General features: G+C 41.7%; 2 protein-coding genes across 9 annotated transcripts in view; one reads left to right on the top strand and one right to left on the bottom strand.

Annotated features, from left to right (window-relative positions):
• The first annotated feature begins 258 nt into the window (after positions 1-258).
• On the top strand, positions 259-6,748 carry ccdc83 (coiled-coil domain containing 83). Of its 3 annotated transcripts, none has more exons than XM_084170682.1 (10): positions 259-360; positions 826-910; positions 1,196-1,364; positions 1,522-1,689; positions 1,957-2,048; positions 2,116-2,184; positions 2,959-3,080; positions 3,408-3,505; positions 4,615-4,802; positions 6,549-6,748. In XM_084170682.1, exons 1-10 carry the CDS (start codon positions 296-298, stop codon positions 6,732-6,734), a joined length of 1,242 nt encoding a protein of 413 aa, XP_084026808.1. In that variant the 5' UTR covers positions 259-295; the 3' UTR covers positions 6,735-6,748. The 3 variants fall into 3 exon arrangements, with proteins under 3 accessions (XP_084026808.1, XP_084026809.1, XP_084026810.1); XM_084170683.1 differs by having other exon boundaries at positions 6,552-6,748; XM_084170684.1 differs by lacking the exon at positions 826-910 and having other exon boundaries at positions 273-360.
• Positions 6,749-8,690: 1,942 nt separating this feature from the next.
• LOC311136519 (phosphatidylinositol-binding clathrin assembly protein-like) overlaps positions 8,691-22,184 on the bottom strand; it is a 54,750-nt gene continuing 41,256 nt past the window's right edge. For all 6 annotated transcript variants that reach the window (XM_084170680.1, XM_084170679.1, XM_084170678.1 and 3 more), the window contains 2 exons: positions 15,784-15,888; positions 8,691-8,777 (listed from right to left, as the gene is read on the bottom strand). In XM_084170680.1, the coding sequence (XP_084026806.1) occupies positions 8,763-8,777; positions 15,784-15,888 (120 nt within the window). In that variant the 3' untranslated portion in view covers positions 8,691-8,762. The remainder of the gene's footprint in view (positions 8,778-15,783; positions 15,889-22,184) is intronic.

Raw genomic sequence — 22,184 nt, forward strand, 5'->3', positions numbered from 1 at the left:
TTAGGGTTAGCAGTGTGATTACGGTTATGTTACAGTTTAAAATCACATTTTAAGAAGATAAATTGTAGAAATAGGAGGGGTTTATGACTTTGTGGATGTGGTACCTAGTGACGACCCACATGTAGTAACGGCCCGAATAGGCCCACAGTTCACTTTCTTGAAGCTGGGGGGCAATGTTGAGTCGATCTAGAATGTGGGGTTTCCATGGAAATAGGGGAACGCAGACATCTCTCAGCAGACAGTAAGTTGTTAAGCAAACATAATCAGTTGTGTTGTGAAGTTTTAGCTAGCCAACATGGGTAAGAAGAAGTCATCTGATGAAGACAAAACTACGTTGGCGGAGGCCTTTATACATTTTCAGTAAGCACTGTTTTATGAACCTTCTTAGCTAATAAACTAAACCAAGGTTGCAACGCTGGTTTATTGCAAATATCACTATCTAAAGCCATTTAACTATGCTGAAGTCAGTGAACTAACATTAGCTAACGTTAGCTAGCAAGCAAGACCGTTTGGCTGGCTAGCTAGCTAGCTAGAATGGCTTATGTCAGTCTACCATGCTAGCTGCGATCTGAATTGAAAAGCCCTACATGTAAAGCCTACTTTTTTATGATCCATTGGTCCAACTAGCTAGCTATTTAGAATGCTGCAGAAATTAACGAGGTATGTTATAGCTAGATACATAACCTTTGAAATAGCCATAGAAATTAAGCCTCTAGCTTGATAGAGCTAAACATTTTGAGCAACAGAAATTGAACTTGCCAGCTTTTTGACATTGACTCCAACCACACATTCCCAGACTATGACTTACTTGTGTGTTGTATTTAGGCTCCAAGTTAAGAGAAAGGAAATACATGAGTGCCAGGAGGAGGTCAGTCAACTCGAGGCAAAGAAGCAAAAATACACAGAATTGGTGAGAACATTAGGCAATTGTGAATTCACAGGGCCTGTATTCATTTTCCATTCCCCAAAACATCAGTAGTTTTATTTTGCAACAATTCTCACTATTCTAGGATATACATTAATAAAAAGGAACATTGTAGTTAGTTTAGACCACAGTTTGATGATGTGTTGGTTATTTCAATCAGCTGTGTAGTGCTAGGACCGAGTTTGGGAAACCCTGGTCTAGACTACCTACAGACTCATTGAGTGACAGAATCTGCACTATAAAATGATTAAGTGTTTTGTGCTCACACAGAGGGAGCAGTTGAAAGAGGAGCAGATGGGGCACATCAAGGTCTTGCGGAAGCAGGCTAAAGAACAGGAGAGTAAGCTGGAGCAGAAAGAGGTGGTCAACAAAGAACAGGTGGAGCAAGCTCTGCAGCAGAACTTGGAGCTGGTCCGTAGCCAGGAGAAAGAACTGGCAGGTAGTCTCTAGGCTCTCCAATACGATATAACATAGTCATAAAGCTACCTGTCAATAATTGTTTTTACCATCCACCGGTACTCCCCACCTGGAATATTATGAATGTGCAATATTAATATAACATGAATACAAATTGTTTGTCCCTGTGCGTGTGAGAGAGCTGCGCGCTGAAGTCAGCCACCTAGAGGAGGAAGTGCTCGTCTTGCAGGCTGAGCGGCACATCAGGCAGGAGTATAAGGTGATCGGAAGCCAAGAGCACCAGCGGCAGATCCAGCACCTGGAGGCTGAGCTGGCTCAGATGCAGAGGGGTTTTCAGGAGATGGCAGGTACATGCACTCACAGGCTTGGCTCCTATAAGGGATGGAAAACTAGGCCTATATTTTCTGGGAAGTCAACTCCTATTCGGACCCCTGGAGCCCTATTCAAACCAGTAACTGGTTTTAGGAATAAACTTTTCTTGCAAAGCGAGATTGAACCTCAAAATAATTTAATCAAAGAAATCATATTTACAAAAACAAAAGTCAATTTATTTACAAGACAGACAGACAGATGTCCTCACAGCTTTTCCTTGACCGTGTCTCTTACTTCTACAGACAATATTCAGCGCACTCTCGACGTGACTTTCAATGAAATTGACAAGAAGACGGTGCATCTCATAGATGAAAAGAAACAGCTGGCTACAGAGGTAAGACATAAGGCACATCAGCAGAACAGATTTCTTTAGTTTTGATGATAACACTGTTTTTCCTCAGAGGGCCATCAAACACCTTGACAAGCAAAGCCGACAGGAGATCAAAGAGAATGAGTGGCTGAAGAGAGAGGTATGGCGCGTTGGATTTGAAAAAGTATGGTGTGTGTGGTCACAGTTCACCGCTTTATTTTACAGTTTGTAATCTGGTAGTCATCATGATTTGTTCTAAAGGAAAGCATAAGAAAGCACAAAAAGACCCATCATTACGTACCAAAATAATATGGTACCAATTGGCTTTTTGTTTGTGAGACCCTATTGTTACACAGTATACATTGAGTGTACAAAACATTAAGAACACTTTCCTAATGTTATTCTTTAACATGACTTCTCCACTTCATCTACACTAATTGAAACGGTTTTAACAAGTGACATCAATAAGAAATCATTTAACCAGGATTCACCTGGTCAGTCTATGTCATGGAAAGAGCTGGTGTTGATAATGTTTGTACACTCAGTGTATATCAAGCAAAATAGGAGCTTCCCACTGGGCACAGACGTCAATTCAACTTCTATTCCACGTTGGTTCCATGTCATTTCGTTGAAATGGTGTGGAAACAACGTTGATTCAACCAGTGTGTGCCCAGTGGGATAATCAGGACTGTTGAATAAAGTGTTACCAGACATGATCAGATAGCACATCCCCTTGCTCTAGGGGGCTGTTCCAGAAAGATGGATTCATGTTTTTGAGAAATATAGATTTAAAATTGATAAGGTATAATTGACTGAACAGCAACAACCAATATACAAGCTTTCTTAATCAACCAGAAAATAAAGAGTTATATGTGGCTGTTTATCAAAGTTAGTTGGCTAATTTAATAATCCTGCTTTCTGGAATACCCCACAGCTTGCCACTTACACAAGAGAGGTATCCATTACAGCATTGGCTGTCCAACAACTGGAGGAGGAGAATCTTGAGCACATGAGTCAACTGTTTGAGCATCGCCTGGAGGACCTGCAAATCTCTAGGTCCCTCACCTCAACACAACTCTTCACCCACATTCATATACTGTAGATTGCCATTTGCCCTGATTTTACTGTCACATTGTGTGACATGACATGTCAAATGTTAGTGAATGAAACTGGACAGCCTGGTCCCAGATCAGTTTGTGTTGTATAGCAAACTCCTATGGTCGTTGTCATGCCATTTTTAGGCAAGACAGCCCAAACAGATCTGGGACCAGGCAATCAATTATATGCAATGCTATTCTATTAATCCACTCGCCTGTGGTAAGACAGCCCTCTCCTTGCTTTCCATCTGTGGTCTCACTCATCTCTCTGCTCTCCTGTCCACAGAAACGTCTTCCTGACTCAGGCGGCAGGACTGGGACCCTCTGACACCACAGTACAGGAGACCATTATGAAGAGTAACGCTGTCAGTGGCCAACAATCAGGTGATGATGATGATCATTTGTATTTTTTATTTGACAAGTTCTTGTACAAATGTCAGCACCAAGCTGAATTAAAAGTACAACTTAATGACATTATTAAATACAAATGAACAAAACACCATAAATATACAAACAACACAGCTATCTTCAACTGTTTAGCAGGCGAACCAATGCTGGGATGGCACTGCAAAGATAGCTCTCGATCCTGCAGTGTAGACTCTAGGTCTAGGATGTCTTTCAAATTGAAACTTTTGATTTCTTTTTTTTTTGCTGACAAGTGATGACATTTGTCCAGTGTTGCCAGTAGTGCAGCTCCTTGACTATAAGCAGGGAAGACCACCAGAGGACAGAATAGTGATTCCTTGTCACTTTTGGAGTTTGTGCAACTGTTGCTGCCTTAGACTGTATTGACAATCATATCACAAATATAAATGTTAGCCTTTCTGAAATACACTCACACGTTTCTTAATCATCTGTTATTGCCATTTACAAATGTAAATTATCACAAACGTCTGACAAAATAATGATTATTGATTTATTTGTCGCATTTCAATGCAGAGACAAAAAATGAGAAAGAAAATAGAAAAATGCACAATTTCACATGAAATGCGAAGCAAAGCTGATGGGCAAACATAAATAACACCTGATCATTTTTGATCCACGATTAAATGTTTTCGGGGGGAACTTTCCTTTGATGATTGGTTAGTAAAACAATCTTCCCCTAAGTGGGTACCAGTGTGCCACTGGGAAGGGTGCTGTGATCAGTATCGTCTAACTCTAATGGGAGGCCCGCCCGGGCACAGGAAGCCACTGAGTAAAAGCTCCCTTCCCAAGACTATTTGGAAACATGGCAACACTCATTTCCGTCTAAGACGGCATGTCCTCTCAGCTCAACTCAAGATAAAAACTTAAACCAAAAATGGCTACCAGCACGTTCCTCTCTTGGAATGTGGCACTTTCATTTACCGAGCTAATTATTTTCACCCCTAACCCTATCCACATTTTCTCCATATTGGATACTGTACAGGCTTTTATCTTTCAGTAAATCACTGTACTCATTTTAACCCCTTCCCCCCCTCCTAATTTCTAATGATTTTCATGGTTCCCACCAGACGGGGTAAGCAGCAGCCCCGTACCTCCCCTCCACCCAGCAATGGAAACATGGCGGGCTCAAAAGCAGGCCAAAGAGCTGGAGAGGGATGAAACAAGTGGCAGCTGCAGTGAGGCAGCCTACAGGCCAACAGAGGACCCCCCTCAGGACCTCAGTGTGCTTCTGTACGGCAGCCAGACCTACATGCAGGTAAGACCCATCTCAGGCTATTCTCTGATTCAACACATCACTTGGAGATGAAATAAAACGTATCTCTAGACGTCGATGGGCATATCTCAATAATCAAATGTGGTTTCCTCTACTCGCCTTTCCTCCATCTGTGCCGACATTAAAGAGGTACCTTATAACACAATTCAACTTAGCTTCCCTCGACCAAGGGCATAAGCTCCAATGTTTACAGCGGTTGTCTCTAAGTGGCATTCACCTTGCATTGGCCAATATGTCTTCCATTTGAGGGTGGCTCAGGTCGAATAGAAAGCAAAAACATGGTCCAACCCATTTTTGTTTTTCTTAGTAGCCAAAGTTCAGTAGAAAGATAAAGCTGTGCTGGCAGCCTCCATCGTCATCTGTGGATAGATATATAGGTCAGCCTCAGCTGAGTGACAGCACAAGCTAGAGCTCGTAGCTACACTGAACAAAAATATAAACGCAACATGTAAAGTGTTGGTCCCATGTTTCATGAGCTGAAATAAAAGATCCCAGACATTTTCCATACGCACAAAAAGCTTATTTCTCTCACATGTTTGCATTCCTGTTAGTGAGCATTTCTCCTTTGCCAAGATAATCCATCCACCTGACAGGTGTGGCATATCAAGAAGCTGACTAAACAGCATGATCATTACACAGGTGCACCTTGTTCTGGGGACAATAAAAGGCTACTCTAAAATGTGCAGTTTTGTCACTCAACACAATGCCACAGATGTCTCAAGTTGTGAGGGAGCGTGCAATTGGCATGCTGACTGCAGGAATGTCCACCAGAGCTTTTGCCAGAGAATTTAATGTTCATTTCTCTACCATAAGCTGCCTCAAACGTCGTTTTAGAGAATTTGGCAGTACGTCCAACCGGCCTCACAACCACAGACCACGTGTATGGCGTCGTGTGGGCAAGCGGTTTGCTGATGTCAATGTTGTGAACATAGTGCCCCATGATGGCGGCGGGGTTATGGTATGGGCAGGCATAAGCTATGGACATTGAACACAATTGCATTTTATCGATGGCATTTTGAATGCACAAAAATACCGTGGCGAGATCCTGAGTCCCATTCTTTTTTTAAAGGCATCTGTGACCAACAGATACATATCTGTATTCCCAGTCATGTGAAATCCATAGATTAGGGCCTAATTTATTTATTTCAATTGACTGATTTCCTCATATGAACTGTAACTCAGTAAAATCAATGAAATTGTTGCATGTTGCATTTATATTTTTGTTCAGTATAAATATTACAGCAGTGTGTGGCTTGGGTGTTCCTTATGCATGCTGATAAATCACAGCAATAGTCTGTATCCAAACCATGTGCCCACCTGATTCACTTGGGAATTTCATCTTACCACAGTATTGAAGAGAACATGATTTCAGTAAGGTGCTAAACAAAGTCATGAACGTGACATAGAACTTGGCTATTCTTTTGACACGTGCCATTCATTTTAGACTCAGAAGGTATTGAATCAGACATTCAGTGCTTTATTGAATCCTCCCAAAAAAGTCCCAGGGACAGAGGCTTTGGAGAGTGAAGGAATGGAGAAAGCGAGCCTTAGGAATTGACTCTCTGTGCCACTTCCTCTTGGCAGTGGATGCAATCGAGACAACGTAGGGATCTGAGAGTAACAATCTCTCTCCTTGTTGCGATGGGTGATCTCGGGCCAAACAGGATGCATCTCTTATATGGGACTACTACTCCCCTTTTCTCCCTTCCCCCTCTCTGTGCTGGCCAGCAGGGAGACATGCACCTGGGCCCTCTGGAGCAGAAGCTGCTGACTGTGGTGGGCCAGGCCCTTCCCCTGCACCCTGTGCAGTCTGAGACCCCCGGCTCCGAAGGCTCCTCCTCAGCCCCAGGGATGCTCCAGGCTCCCGAGGACTGGCCCCTCACTGCCCGCATCATCCACAAGAGGTTCAAGTAGCCAGGCCCAAGCACTAATACACACACTTTTGTAAATCTAGCATTGGCCTCATGTTGGCATCAGAGACATGTATTCCCATTAAACGTGCAATGATACAACGCAAGGGTCCAGGAATGTTTTCTTAAGGAACAATGATTGTGCCATATGCTTCACAGGTTTAAATCAGCCCTGGGCCGATATCTACAAAGCAGCTCAGTAGAAGTACTGATCTAGGATCTGTCGATACAATCATCTTATTCATTAAGATCTAAAAGACAACTGATCCTAGATCAGCACTCTTAATCAGATGCTTTGTGGATACAGGCCCTGGTTATAACCTGAGGGAATTAGTGATTCACTTGTCTCACTCTTCACCAAATATAAACCTCTACCTCATTTATACCCAAATGGGTATAATCCCCCCCCCCCTGTAATACAGTTGATTACAATTCATTATTATCCATTCACACAGACACCCACACAAACTCAAGATACTGGTGCAAAACACTTTGTGGAAGCTGCACTTTATTGGAAAAATCAACCAAAGTCTGCATACATACATTTATTTATATATTTAATATAAACAAAAATATAAATCTGCGGGGACAATGCAGCAAATATGCTAATTTGATTAATAGAATAACCTTCATGTTCTGACCATCCTGCACATATCCCACCCACCCCCATGATGGAAAGGATCTATTTTATATACACAACGCACCGATCAACAGTGCTCCATTTCCCCCTGCTCAACTGGACCCTACTGCCCACTTACCCAACATTTGTTCAAATATTAATTCATTTAACATACTTTATCTGTGCCTGATTGATTTGTATGGCTTAATAGACCAATAGAATAGTCCCAAAACTGCTAACCCAGCCCTTCTGGCACTCTAGACAAGCTAGAGCAAACAAAGTATTTAAATGATTTCAAATAGTATTTCAACCCAGGGCTGCCACTTAGACAGAGCTGACCCCACAGTGACACAACCACAGCTCTTTCCCCTGCCTCCTGTGAAGACCACCTTCTTTCCCCCAACCCCAATGCTGGTCTATGTAAAGATGGCCAGAGCATGAAGGACACTCTGCACATTCATTTTGGAAAGGCAGCCATAGAATTGTTCCATGTAAAATAAATTACATGCCAAGTGTAAAGCATAAATGTGGATCGTTCCCAACGCAATGCTGGCAAATCACAAATGCAGTGCTTTGCTAGTGAGTGAAAATGTTCCCTTTCAACAAATAAAGACCCTAGCTCACAGAATTGACTGTTGAATCATTACACTTGTTTGATATCTATATCACCCCAAGGTTGTGACTTTGAGCTACTAAGAACTGTGCTTGACATTATACTTGTTCAGTGATTAGAGCTGCATCCGTCTGTTGAGTCGGTTACATTTTTCCATCTTTATATAAAACACTTTTTTGTTTTACTCAGTCACTCTCAAACTCCAATTATACAATCAAATCAAACCCATGTATAAACCTGAATACCTCCCACAAGGAAAAGTTCAATGTCATTCTTTTTTTTTTTTTTTTTCATATCCTTCGTGGGTATAAATAAATACAAACAATACACAAGGAATGTCTACTGCAAACGTAATACATATATATTTTTTGAAAATCATAGTATAAAACAGAGGTTAGCGTTACTAATCAGTTATGGTTAAATTAGATAATGCACGATTGATGAGCGGATCAAGCAATTGTGTGTGATAAACCACTATTTCCCATACATAACAGCAAAGTCAAAATGTCTCCCTTTCCGCAACCATTTTCATCTTTTACAGAAGACAAATGGGATGAGTGATCCCTGTAGAGGGTTTAGAATGGCAGCGCACTGTTTCTCGGAAGACAATTTACAAAATGGGATCCGTGTCCTATACTTGATGCCTCTTGGACATGGTTTCCCCCCCTTGATTCCTTCACAAGTCCTTATGTGCTGATACTTTCGACGAGGAATATAACAGCTAACTGGATTTTTGCTTGAAAGTTAAAGTCTCGCTGCTTCATGGTTTGTCTTCAGAGGGCAAAAGCCTCCTTTTTAGGTTACATGAACTGCATCTGCAGAGAGAAAGATAAAAGGCCATGTTGAATGTATTCACTTTTTTTCACAATTATTATTGTGCCAAATATTAATACTCCTTGTTTCCCTTGATAACAAACCAATTTCCTTCACAAGAAACGTAGGCCAGAATACAATAAAAACATTTGTAGATAGTTTTCTTTTTCTAGCACTTTCGTTCTCGGATGTGTGTTTGATCAGCACAGCAGTGTGTCCTCAATGAAGGTCATTGACACGATTCAGTAAATTGCCAGTCCTGTGTCATCACTAGTTGAGAGGTCCTCCGGCACATAACAGGACTGACGATTCTTAGATCAAAAATGCCCTCCATCCAGGGCATACTGTTGGCCAAATCAAACACACCTGAAAGCGCAGTGCAGAAAAATTACTATCTATTAATTAAATTCTGGCCACATTTTGATTTAATTTGATGCAAATGGAATGTATGCAATGAAGATAACAGCAAACAAACAAAAAAAGTCAAAACCGATTAAGTGTTTGAAGCAGGGGTTGGAACCGGTTCAGGGAACAGAACTGAAAACTGGAAAAGAACAACATTTTTCAAGGAACAGAAACGGAACAATACAGAACCTTTATTTTAAAAGCATGGGAACCGGATAATAACGTTCTTTTACGTTCCAGGCATTTTTTTCAAGTTCCACAACAAAACACCTATGCAAAGCCCTCACTTTGTCACTCAAACTTATTACACTGTCTGCAAGCTAAAAATCTTTGCCTGTACATGTTTAGGCTACCTGCCCCTCCGAAGCATAGGCTACTGTACTGACGTTACAAGCTTGATTCAGAAGATAGGGAGAGAGATTTTTAATTAGCTAGAGAAGAATGGATTAACTTTTTCAATGCTAGTTAAGGATACTATAGGCCTAGTTATCACATTTCACATTGGATCTATTAACTACAAAAAAGGTAAGAAGTGTTTTTAATTCTGGTGCTAGCTAGCTTTTTAGATAAATAAAGGCCATGTTGAACATATTCACTTTTTTTCAAAATTATTATTAGCTAGCTCAAGCTTGTTAGCTAGCTCAAGCTTTCAAGCTTTTTAGCTAGCTAGCTCAAACTAAGGACATTCAAAGTTCCTCCACAGAAGCTGCTCCTCCTAGGTATAATTCTGTGGACCTAATTCATATAATGCATGTCATAAGATGCCCAAGCACATAAAGCCTCCTCAACTCTCTCTCCCCATTTGCGAAATTTCAGTCACATCTTGCGCCATGTAAACAACTAGCTTGCCTGGTCTATCCGCACTGATTGATTAAGTAATTTAATGAGCTAAATGTAAGAAACTTGATTTCACAGGCAAAAACAAAAAAGGAACAATATAAACCGGTACTTTTTGGGGGGTTTGAACCGGTTCAGAACTTTATTTTGCTGGTCGGAACAGTGGAACAAAAGGAAACATGGTTCTGTTCAGAACGAAACAATTGGAACATAATTTTGGTTCCAACCCCTGGTTTGAAGCTTGAATTGCAGCATGATAAACAAACATATAGTGCTGAAGTCCACTCTAGAGAAAATAAACATATTTAGCAGAATTGTCACAGAATTCTCTAAGGGTATAAATAAATACAAACAATACACAAGGAATGTCTACTGCAAACGTAATACATATATATATATTTTTGAAAATCATGGTATAAACAGAGGTTAGCGTTACTAATCAGTTATGGTTAAATTCGATAATGCACGATTGATGAGCGGATCAAGCAATTGTGTGTGATAAACCACTATTTTCCATACATAACAGCAAAGTCAAAATGTCTCCCTTTCCGCAACCATTTTCATCTTTTACAGAAGACAAATGGGATGAGTGATCCCTGTAGAGGGGTTAGAATGGCAGCGCACACTGTTTCTGGGAAGACAAATTACAAAATGGGATCCGTGTCCTATACTTGACGCCTCTTGGACATGGTTTCCCCCCTTGATTCCTTCACAAGTCCTTATGTGCTGATACTTTCGACGAGGAGTATAACAGCTAACTGGATTTTTGCTTGAAAGTTAGAGTCTCGCTGCTTCATGGTGTCTTCAGAGGGCAAAAGCCTCCTTTTTAGAATTGTCACAGAATTCTCTCAAAGGGCTCCATTTTGTCAGCATAGACGAGTGTCAAAAGAAACCATATTACTCCAATACTAGTGGTGACATGTATTTTAATGCATGTAATGGACAGTATGCATATTTGATGCACACCAATGTGGCTTTGTTTTAAAATAAATGTCTCAGTTTATGAAGTGATATGGTCTGTTAACAACAGCACTATGTTTATTACGCTGTCAAAATGTCACATGGACCAATGTACTTTTTGAAAAGTGTCATTTCGCAGTCTAGGTCAGACTTCAGTACAGACATGCAAGGCAACGGAGCAAGCGACATCTTACAGGTGGTTGAGTGATTATGAAGGGAATGACTGGGCCATTATTAAGCGTTGAAGCACAAATAATTATCAAACCCAAGAGACACTGGTGTGTTGGCAAGCGGAGCAGAATTGTGCAGATATGAGCATGGAGCGCACACGCTGAGATGCACACACTCACACTAACATACACAGGACATGTTGTACCTAAAGATGTTCTACAAGAAATCCTTGAGAGAGAGTTGCGCAAAGGGATCCTTTCCTGGTGCTCTGAGAGGACTCAGACTGGAAGGACTAGAAGCTGCCGAGGGCTAGTTCAGAGAGAGAATGACAGGGTGAGGGGAATCCAGGAACAGCTAAAGAGAGGGAAATTACAAACAAGAGGGGAAAACCTAGCTACAGATATAAAGGGAGTAGAATGGCGAGAACAGGGTCAGGTCCAGAGTGTAGCTACCTAACACGGTCAGAGTGGAGGTAAAAAACCCTGCTTCACAAGATAATATATTCTCCTAAGGTGACTACCATTCTGATTTAGAGCCTACTGAAGAGATGAAAGTAGGATGAGGGTGTTATATCCTATTCAAAATACTATTTTTACATGCCAGGCATCATTCAGAATAATCGCTGAAATGGCACAAGGGTGAACGTGAAAGCTCATTCTGAATAGAATTCCCAAAGCGCAGAATTCCTATTGACCACCAGAATAGAATTCCGTAAGTCACTTGCCACATTAAACCATTTACCAGTGATATATGGAATAACCATGTGTGTATATTCCAATACCACTCTTATGGAGAATGGGTTGGTGGCTGGACAATGCATCCTGCAGATACAGTTGAAGTCGGAAATGTACATACACCTTAGCCAAATACATTTTAACTCAGTTTTTCACAATTCCTGACATTTAATCCTAGTAAAAAATTCCCTGTTTTAGGTCAGTTAGTTTTAACAATGTGAAATGTCAGAATAATAGTAGAGAGAATGATTTATTTCAGCTTTTATTTATTTCATCACATTCCCAGTGGGTCAGAAGTTTACATACACTCAATTAGTATTTTGGTAGCATTGCCTTTAAAATTGTTTAACTTGGGTCAAACGTTTTGGGTAGCCTTCCACAAGCTTCCCACAATAAGTTGGGTGAATTTTGGCCCATTCCTCCTGACAGAGCTGGTGTAACTAAGTCAGATTTGTAGGCCTCCTTGCTCGCACACGCTTTTTCAGTTCTGCCCACAAATGTTCTATAGGATTGAGGTCAGGGCTTTGTGATGGCCACTCCTATACCTTGACTTTCTTGTCCTTAAGCCATTTTGCCACAACTTTGGAAGTATGCTTGGGGTCATTGTCCATTTGGAAGACCCATTTGCGACCAAGTTTTAACTTCCTGACTGATGTCTTGAGATGTTGCTTCAATATATTCACATAATCTTCCTTCCTCATGATGCCATCTATTTTGTGAAGTGCACCAGTCCCTCCTGCAGCAAAGCTCCCTCACAGCATGATGCTGCCACCCCCGTGCTTCGGCTTGCAAGCCATCCCCTTTTCCCTCCAAACATAACGATGGTCATTATGGCCAAACAGTTCTATTTTTGTTTCATCAGACCAGAGGACATTTCTCCGAAAAGTACGATCTTTGTCCCCATGTGCAGTTGCAAACCGTAGTCTGGCTTTTTTATGGCGGTTTTGGAGCAGTGGCTTCTTCCTTGCTGAGCGGCCTTTCAGGTTATGTCGATATAGGACTCGTTTTACTGTGGATATACAGTGGGGAAAAAAAGTATTTAGTCAGCCACCAATTGTGCAAGTTCTCCCACTTAAAAAGATGAGAGGCCTGTCATTTTCATCATAGGTACACGTCAACTATGACAGACAAAATGAGAAAAAATAATCCAGAAAACCACATTGTAGGATTTTTAATGAATTTATTAGCAAATTATGGTGGAAAATAAGTATTTGGTCAATAACAAAAGTTTCTCAATACTTTGTTATATACCCTTTGTTGGCAATGACACAGGTCAAATGTTTTCTGTAAGTCTTCACAAGGTTTTCACACACTGTTGCTGGTATTTTGGCCCATTCCTCCATGCAGATCTCCTATAGAGCAGTGATGTTTTGGGGCTGTCGCTGGGCAACACAGACTTTCAACTCCCTCCAAAGATTTTCTATGGGGTTGAGATCTGGAGACTGGCTAGGCCACTCCAGGACCTTGAAATGCTTCTTACGAAGCCACTCCTTCGTTGCCTGGGCGGTGTGTTTGGGATCATTGTCATGCTGAAAGACCCAGCCACGTTTCATCTTCAATGCCCTTGCTGATGGAAGGAGGTTTTCACTCAAAATCTCACGATACATGGCCCCATTCATTCTTTCCTTTACACGGATCAGTCGTCCTGGTCCCTTTGCAGAAAAACAGCCCCAAAGCATGATGTTTCCACCCCCATGCTTCACAGTAGGTATGGTGTTCTTTGGATGCAACTCAGCATTCTTTGTCCTCCAAACACAACGAGTTGAGTTTTTACCAAAAAGTTCTATTTTGGTTTCATCTGACAATATGACATTCTCCCAAACCTCTTCTGGATCATCCAAATGCACTCTAGCAAACTTCAGACGGGCCTGGACATGTACTGGCTTAAGCAGGGGGACACGTCTGGCACTGCAGGATTTGAGTCCCTGGCGGCATAGTGTGTTACTGATGGTAGGCTTTGTTACTTTGGTCCCAGCTCTCTGCAGGTCATTCACTAGGTCCCCCCGTGTGGTTCTGGGATTTTTGCTCACCGTTCTTGTGATCATTTTGACCCCACGGGGTGAGATCTTGCGTGGAGCCCCAGATCGAGGGAGATTATCAGTGGTCTTGTATGTCTTCCATTTCCTAATAATTGCTCCCACAGTTGATTTCTTCAAACCAAGCTGCTTACCTATTGCAGATTCAGTCTTCCCAGCCTGGTGCAGGTCTACAATTTTGTTTCTGGTGTCCTTTGACAGCTCTTTGGTCTTGGCCATAGTGGAGTTTGGAGTGTGACTGTTTGAGGTTGTGGACAGGTGTCTTTTATACTGATAACAAGTTCAAACAGGTGCCATTAATACAGGTAACGAGTGGAGGACAGAGGAGCCTCTTAAAGAAGAAGTTACAGGTCTGTGAGAGCCAGAAATCTTGCTTGTTTGTAGGTGACCAAATACTTTTCCACCATAATTTGCAAATAAATTCATAAAAAATCCTACAATGTGATTTTCTGGATTTTTTCTCCTCAATTTGTCTGTCATAGTGGACGTGTACCTATGATGAAAATTACAGGCCTCTCTCATCTTTTTAAGTGGGAGAACTTGCACAATTGGTGGCTGACTAAATACTTTTTTCCCCCACTGTAGATACTTTTGTACCTGTTTCCTCCAGCATCTTCACAAGGTCCTTTTGCTGTTGTTCTGGGATTGATTTGCACTTTTCGCACCAAAGTATGTTCATCTCTAGGAGACAGAACGCGTCTCCTTCCTGAGCGCTATGACGGCTGCGTGGTCCCATGGTGTTTATACTTGCGTACTATTGTTTTACAGATGAACGTGGTACCTTCAGGCATTTGGAAATCTACAATTTGTTTTCTGAGGTCTTGGCTGATTTATTTTGATTTTCCAATGATGTCAGGCAAAGAGGCACTGAGTTTGAAGGTAGGCCTTGAAATACATCCACAGGTACACCTCCAATTGACTCAAATGATGTCAATTAGCCTATCAGAAGCTTCTACAGCCGTGACACAATTTTCTGGAATTTTCCAAGCTTTTTAAAGGCACAGTCAACTTAGTGTATGTAAACTTCTGACCCACTGGAATTGTGATACAGTGAATTATAAGTGAAATAATCTGTCTGTAAACAATAGTTGGAGAAATTACTTGTGTCATGCACAAAGTTGATATCCTAACCAACTTGCCAAAACTATAGTTTGTTAACAAGAAATTTGTGGACTGGTTGAAAAACTAGTTTTAATGACTCCAACCTAAGTGTAGGTCAACTTCCGACTTCAGCTGTAGGTTTTTCATACAGACAGCAGGCAGACCACCTCAGTGGGAGTTGAAGTTGGCCACAGAGTCAGACTTCATTCTATTGCAAAAGGCAGTAGAGAGCATGGTTGGGCTCAATTCCATTTCAAGTCGGTCAATTCAGGAAGTAAACTGAACTAAACTTGCCAAATTGCAAAGGAATTGACCCCATTCTAAAAGATACCAGTTTGAGGATGTGGACAATCTAACCAGGCTCCTCCGAGGGCAGGGAGCATTTGTAAACACTCCAGGGGGTGAAGTTTCCCCTAGGTACAGATCAAGGATCAGCTTCCTAAAATGAATGCTGAGATCTGCATTACGGCGAAACAGCTGGTCATCCAGCAACGTAATAAATAATCAATCCTAGTACATACTCTGCTGTTCTATCGTGTGTGTATTATGTCAGAGGGAATAAAACAGTGTTTGTTGTTTGAAATAATGTTGTAATATCGCAAACGGACGTTGCAGTTTCACCGTAACGGATTCCTACTTTATCCATGAGTGCGGAAATGCTAAACTGAAACAAGATCAGCGTCTAGGGGGCAACATCACCTGCTCCCTGGCATCCGTTCAGAGAAAAGCTACCAGGGAAGGGACTAGAATGGAGAGTCCAGTACCTGTGCTCCTGGGGCTGAGCCAAAGGGGTTGGCCGGTCTCATGACTGGTTGGCTGTACATCATAGTGGGCTGGGTCATCATTGCCATGGAACCCATCTGGGGAGGCTGAAGGAAGACAAAACAGAAGAAATGGTGATCCTTCTGACAGAATTGCTCATGTTTTTTCAGTGATATTTGACGGGTTATATAGTAGTACGATGTCTCGGTTCAAGCACAGTGGAGTTTTAACAGACCAAAATAATTGTTAATGTTGTCCTCGGGTGATTTGACGCTGGTTACTGGTTAACTATAGTTCAAATATACAGTGGCTTGCGAAAGTATTCACCCACCTTGGCATTTTTCCTATTTTGTTGCCTTACAACCTGGATTTTTTGGGGGGGTTTGTATCATTTGATTTACACAACATGCCTACCACTTTGAAGATGCAATTTTTTTGTGTGTGAGAAACAAACAAGAAATAAGACAAAAAAAACAGAACTTGAGCATGCACAACTATTCATGCCCCCAAAGTCAATACTTCGTAGAGCCACCTTTTGCAGCAATTACAGCTGCAAGTCTCTTGGGGTATGTCTCTATAAGCTTGGCACATCTAGCCACTGGGATTTTTTCCCATTCTTCAAGGCAAAACTGCTCCAGCTCCTTCAAGTTGGATGGGTTCCGCTTGTGTACAGCAATCTTTAAGTGATACCACAGATTCTCAATTGGATTGAGGTCTGGGCTTTGACTAGGCCATTCCAAGGCATTTAAAATGTTTCCCCTTAAATCACTCAAGTGTTGCTTTAGCATTATGCTTAGGGTCATTGTCCTGCTGGAAGGTGAACCTCCGTCCCAGTCTCAAATCTCTGGAAAACTGAAACAGGTTTCCCTCAAGAATTTCCCTGTATTTAGTGCCATCCATCATTCCGTCAATTCTGACCACTTTCCCAGTCCCTGCCGATGAAAAACATGGTGTTCTCGGGGTGATGAGGTGTTGGGTTTGCGCCAGACATAGCGTTTTCCTTGATGGCCAAAAAGCTCAATTTTTGTCTCATCTGACCAGAGTACCTTCTTCCATATGTTTGGGGGAGTCTCCCACATGCCTTTTGGCGAACACCAAACGTGTTTGCTTATTATTCTTTAAGCAATGGCTTTTTTCTGGCCACTCTTCTGTAAAGCCCAGCTCTGTGGAGTGTACGGCTTAAAGTGGTCCTATGGACAGATACTCCTATATCCGCTGTGGAGCTTTGCAGCTCCTTCAGGGTTATCTTTGGTCTCTTTGTTGCCTCTGATTAATGCCCTCCTTGCCTGGTCCGTGAGTTTTGGTGGGTGGCCCTCTCTTGGTAGGTTTGTTGTGGTGCCATATTATTTCCATTTTTTAATAATGGATTTAAAATGTTCAAATGTGGGATGTTCAAAGTTTCTGATATTTTTTTATAACCCAACCCTGATCTGTACTTCTCCACAACTTTGTCCCTGACCTGTTCGGAGAGCCCCTTGGTCTTTATGGTGCCGCTTGCTTGGTGGTGCCCCTTGCTTAGTGGTGTTGCAAACTCTGGGGCCTTTCAGAACAGGTGTATATATACTGAGATCATGTGACACTTAAATAAAGTACACCTGTGTGCAATCTAAGTAATTATGTGACTTCTGAAGGTAATTGGTTGCACCAGATCTTATTTAAGGGCTTCATTGCAAAGGGGGTGAATACATACAGTGGGGGGAAAAAAGTATTTAGTCAGCCACCAATTGTGCAAGTTCTCCCACTTAAAAAGATGAGAGAGGCCTGTAATTTTCATCATAGGTACACGTCAACTATGACAGACAAATTGAGGAGAGAAAAATCCAGAAAATCACATTGTAGGATTTTTAATGAATTTATTTGCAAATTATGGTGGAAAATAAGTATTTGGTCACCTACAAACAAGCAAGATTTCTGGCTCTCACAGACCTGTAACTTCTTCTTTAAGAGGCTCCTCTGTCCTCCACTCGTTACCTGTATTAATGGCACCTGTTTGAACTTGTTATCAGTATAAAAGACACCTGTCCACAACCTCAAACAGTCACACTCCAAACTCCACTATGGCCAAGACCAAAGAGCTGTCAAAGGACACCAGAAACAAAATTGTAGACCTGCACCAGGCTGGGAAGACTGAATCTGCAATAGGTAAGCAGCTTGGTTTGAAGAAATCAACTGGGAGCAATTATTGGGAAATGGAAGACATACAAGACCACTGATAATCTCCCTCGATCTTGAGCTCCACGCAAGATCTCACCCCGTTGGGTCAAAATGATCACAAGAACGGTGAGCAAAAATCCCAGAACCACACGGGGGGACCTAGTGAATGACCTGCAGAGAGCTGGGACCAAAGTAACAAAGCCTACCATCAGTAACACACTACGCCGCCAGGGACTCAAATCCTGCAGTGCCAGACGTGTCCCCCTGCTTAAGCCAGTACATGTCCAGGCCCGTCTGAAGTTTGCTAGAGTGCATTTGGATGATCCAGAAGAGGATTGGGAGAATGTCATATGGTCAGATGAAACCAAAATAGAACTTTTTGGTAAAAACTCAACTCGTCGTGTTTGGAGGACAAAGAATGCTGAGTTGCATCCAAAGAACACCATACCTACTGTGAAGCATGGGGGTGGAAACATCATGCTTTGGGGCTGTTTTTCTGCAAAGGGTCCAGGACGACTGATCCGTGTAAAGGAAAGAATGAATGGGGCCATGTATCGTGAGATTTTGAGTGAAAACCTCCTTCCATCAGCAAGGGCATTGAAGATGAAACGTGGCTGGGTCTTTCAGCATGACAATGATCCCAAACACACCGCCCGGGCAACGAAGGAGTGGCTTCGTAAGAAGCATTTCAAGGACCTGGAGTGGCCTAGCCAGTCTCCAGATCTCAACCCCATAGAAAATCTTTGGAGGGAGTTGAAAGTCCGTGTTGCCCAGCGACAGCCCCAAAACATCACTGCTCTAGAGGAGATCTGCATGGAGGAATGGGCCAAAATACCAGCAAGTGTGTGAAAACCTTGTGAAGACTTACAGAAAACGTTTGACCTGTGTCATTGCCAACAAAGGGTATATAACAAAGTATTGAGAAACTTTTGTTATTGACCAAATACTTATTTTCCACCATAATTTGCTAATAAATTCATTAAAAATCCTACAATGTGATTTTCTGGATAATTTTTTCTCATTTTGTCTGTCATAGTTGACGTGTACCTATGATGAAAATGACAGGCCTCTCTCATCTTTTTAAGTGGGAGAACTTGCACAATTGGTGGCTGACTAAATACTTTTTTTCCCCACTGTATGCATGCACCACTTTTCCGTTATTTATTCTTTTAATTTCACTTCACCAATTTGGACCATTTTGTGTATGTCCATTATATGAAATCCAAATAAAAATCCATTTAAATTACAGGTTGTAATGAAACAAAATAGGAAAAAACACCAAGGGGGATGAATACTTTTGCAAGGCACTGTAGCTCCATAATGAGACACCAGCACTGGGATGTAGAAGTTAACGGCTACGGCTGAATCAGCTCGTCTTGATGCATATCGACAGCTTGCATTGTCAATCATTACAAGACAGCATCCATTACAATGTCTGGGTCACTTTTCCATTTGATTCATCATGGACCTTTTGGCTAGTCTGTGGATGTAGAAATGAACGAGAACATAGTACACAATTTACTGTGCAATACAGTGTCAAATTGGTCCTTGTGTCACATTTTTCAAAAGCCAAACACTGATTAAAAACACAAGGTATTCCCCACCAAGATTTTCTTCCCCGATAGAATTTAGAACCCCAGAAAACAGGGTCATGTTCATTACCGCACGCAATTTTGCAACAGAAAACGAAAATGTGCATTTCTTATTGGACATTAGTGGTGCGCGGGTCAGCTGTTTGTTCACCCGCAATTGCTAATAACCCATCCGCAACCACTCGACTATGTGCTAGTGAAAATCTGAGGCCCGCACCCAACCCTAACCCGCAAATATAGAAAATGCACTTTAGGCTACAGTCAAAGACTGCAGAACAATTTTTTGACCGGGGTGCAGGATTTTGTTTTGCCATTAAGATAGGTTTCTGCTTATAATTTCCAACATTTTGGTAGGCTACTTGTTAGTCAACATTGTCTATAATTAGAAGCATGTAGCTTCTCTTTTGTCATTATATGTTGTCCTAGAAGACTAAATGAACCCTTTCTCAACAGAATAATGTAATGTAATGGATCAATAGAACAAATGCTTCAATCTAGTTGACATCGGTGAAGTTCTGTCATCTTTCATGGACTAAAGACTTTTAGGGACTAGGGAGAAAATACAATAAAGCAAAAACAAACGGTTAAGATTTTCTGTGCAAAATGTCCAAATGACATCAGTTTGACCGGTTGTAAGGAAAAAGAAAGCTGTGAAAACGACCCAACATGTTTCTGATAAGATTTTAGTTTGGCTTCGATGCATATTTTGTGTGGTTGAAATACTAAAATCAGCTGTTATGATAAAGACAGCACCTCTACTGATCCTATCTGAGCATTGCATTCTCTCATGATGCAGAAATAAATAAATCATATTTCTCCACTCTTGTTCCCAAGTTCAAATGTTGCCTACATTTGGTGTATCATTTTACTGCAAGAAATGCTTAATTCTGCAGGAGTTACTATTAAGGCTATAGCCCTATTCGCCACACTGGACTAATATTACTAGAGAACGTTGGTTATGTATTTATTACCCCAGAATGTACGTTATTCCAGAGGACGATTCGGATGGGATACGTTTTTTTCAAAACTGCCCACTGTAATTTTGTATTATATACACTACCGTTCAAAAGTTTGGGGTCACTTAGAAATGTCCTTGTTTTCGAAAGAAAATCATTTTTTTTGTCCATTAAAATAACAAATTGATCAGAAATACAGTGTAGACATTGTTAATGTTATAAATGGCTATTGTAGCTGGAAACGGCTGATTTTTAATGGAATATCTACATAGGCGTACAGAGGCCCATTGTCAGCAACCATCAGTCCTGTGTTCCAATGGCACGTTGTGTTTGCTAATCCAGGTTTATCATTTTAAAAAGGCTAATTGATCATTGGAAAACCCTTTTGCAATTATGTTAGCACAGCTGAAAACTTTGTGCTGATTAAAGAAGCAATAAAGCTGGCCTTCTTGAGACTAGTTGAGTATCTGGAGCATCAGCAATTGTGGGTTCGATTACAGGCTCAAAATGGCCAGAAACAAATAACTTTCTTCTGAAACTCGTCTGTCTAATCTTATTCTGAGAAATGAAGGCTATTCCATGCGAGAAATTGCCAAGAAACTGAAGATCTCGTACAACGCTGTGTACTACTCCCTTCACAGAACAGCGCAAACTGCCTCTAACCAGAATAGAATTAGGTAAGTATTCAGACCCCTTGGCTTTTTCCACGTTGTTACGTTACAGCCTTATTCTAAAATTGATTAAATAGTTTTTTCCCCCCTCAATCTACACACAATACCCCATAATGAGCAAGATTATTATTTATATTTTAAGGAATCTTTGCAAATGTATTACAAATAAAAACACGGAAATATCACATTTACATAAGTATTCAGACCCTTTAATCAGTACTTTGTTGAAGCACCTTTGGCAGTGATTACAGCTTTGAGTCTTCTTGGGTATGACGCTACAAGCTTGGCACATCTGTATTTGGGGAGTTTCTCCCATTCTTACTTGCAGATCCTCTCAAGCTCTGTCAGGTTGGATGGGGAGCGTCACTGCACAGCTATTTTCAGGTCTCTCCAGAGATGTTCGATCAGGTTCAAGTCCGGTCTCTGGCTGGGCTACTCAAGGACATTCAGAGACTTGTCCAGAAGCCACTCCTGTGTTGTCTTGGCTGTATGCTTAGGGCCGTTGTTCTCTTGGAAGGTGAACCTTCTCCTCAGTCTGAGGTCCTGAGAACTCTGGAGCAGGTTTTCATCAAGGATCTCTGTGTACTTTGCTCTGTTCATCTTTCCCTCGATCCTGACTAGTCTCCCAGTCCATGCTGCTGAAAAACATTCCCACAGCATGATGCTGCCACCACCATGCTTCACCGTAGGGATGCCAGGTTTCCTCCAGACGTGACGCTTGGCATTCAGGCCAAAGAGTTCAATCTTGGTTTCATCAGACCTGAGAATCTTGTTTCTCATGGTCTGAATCCTTTAGGTGCCTTTTGGCAAACTCCAAGCGGCCTGTCATGTGCCTTTTACTGAGGCGTTGCTTCAGTCTGGCCGCTCTACCATAAAGGCCTGATTCGTGGACTGCTGCAGAGATGGGAGAACCTTCCAGAAGGACAACCATCTCCACGGAGGAACTCTGTCAGAGTGACCATCGGGTTCTTGGTAACCTCCCTAACCAAGGCCCTTCTCCCCCAATTGCTCAGTTTGGCCAGGCGGCCAG

Source organism: Coregonus lavaretus, assembly GCF_964263955.1.
Source record: "Coregonus lavaretus genome assembly, chromosome: 10".
Lineage (NCBI taxonomy): Eukaryota > Metazoa > Chordata > Actinopteri > Salmoniformes > Salmonidae > Coregonus > Coregonus lavaretus.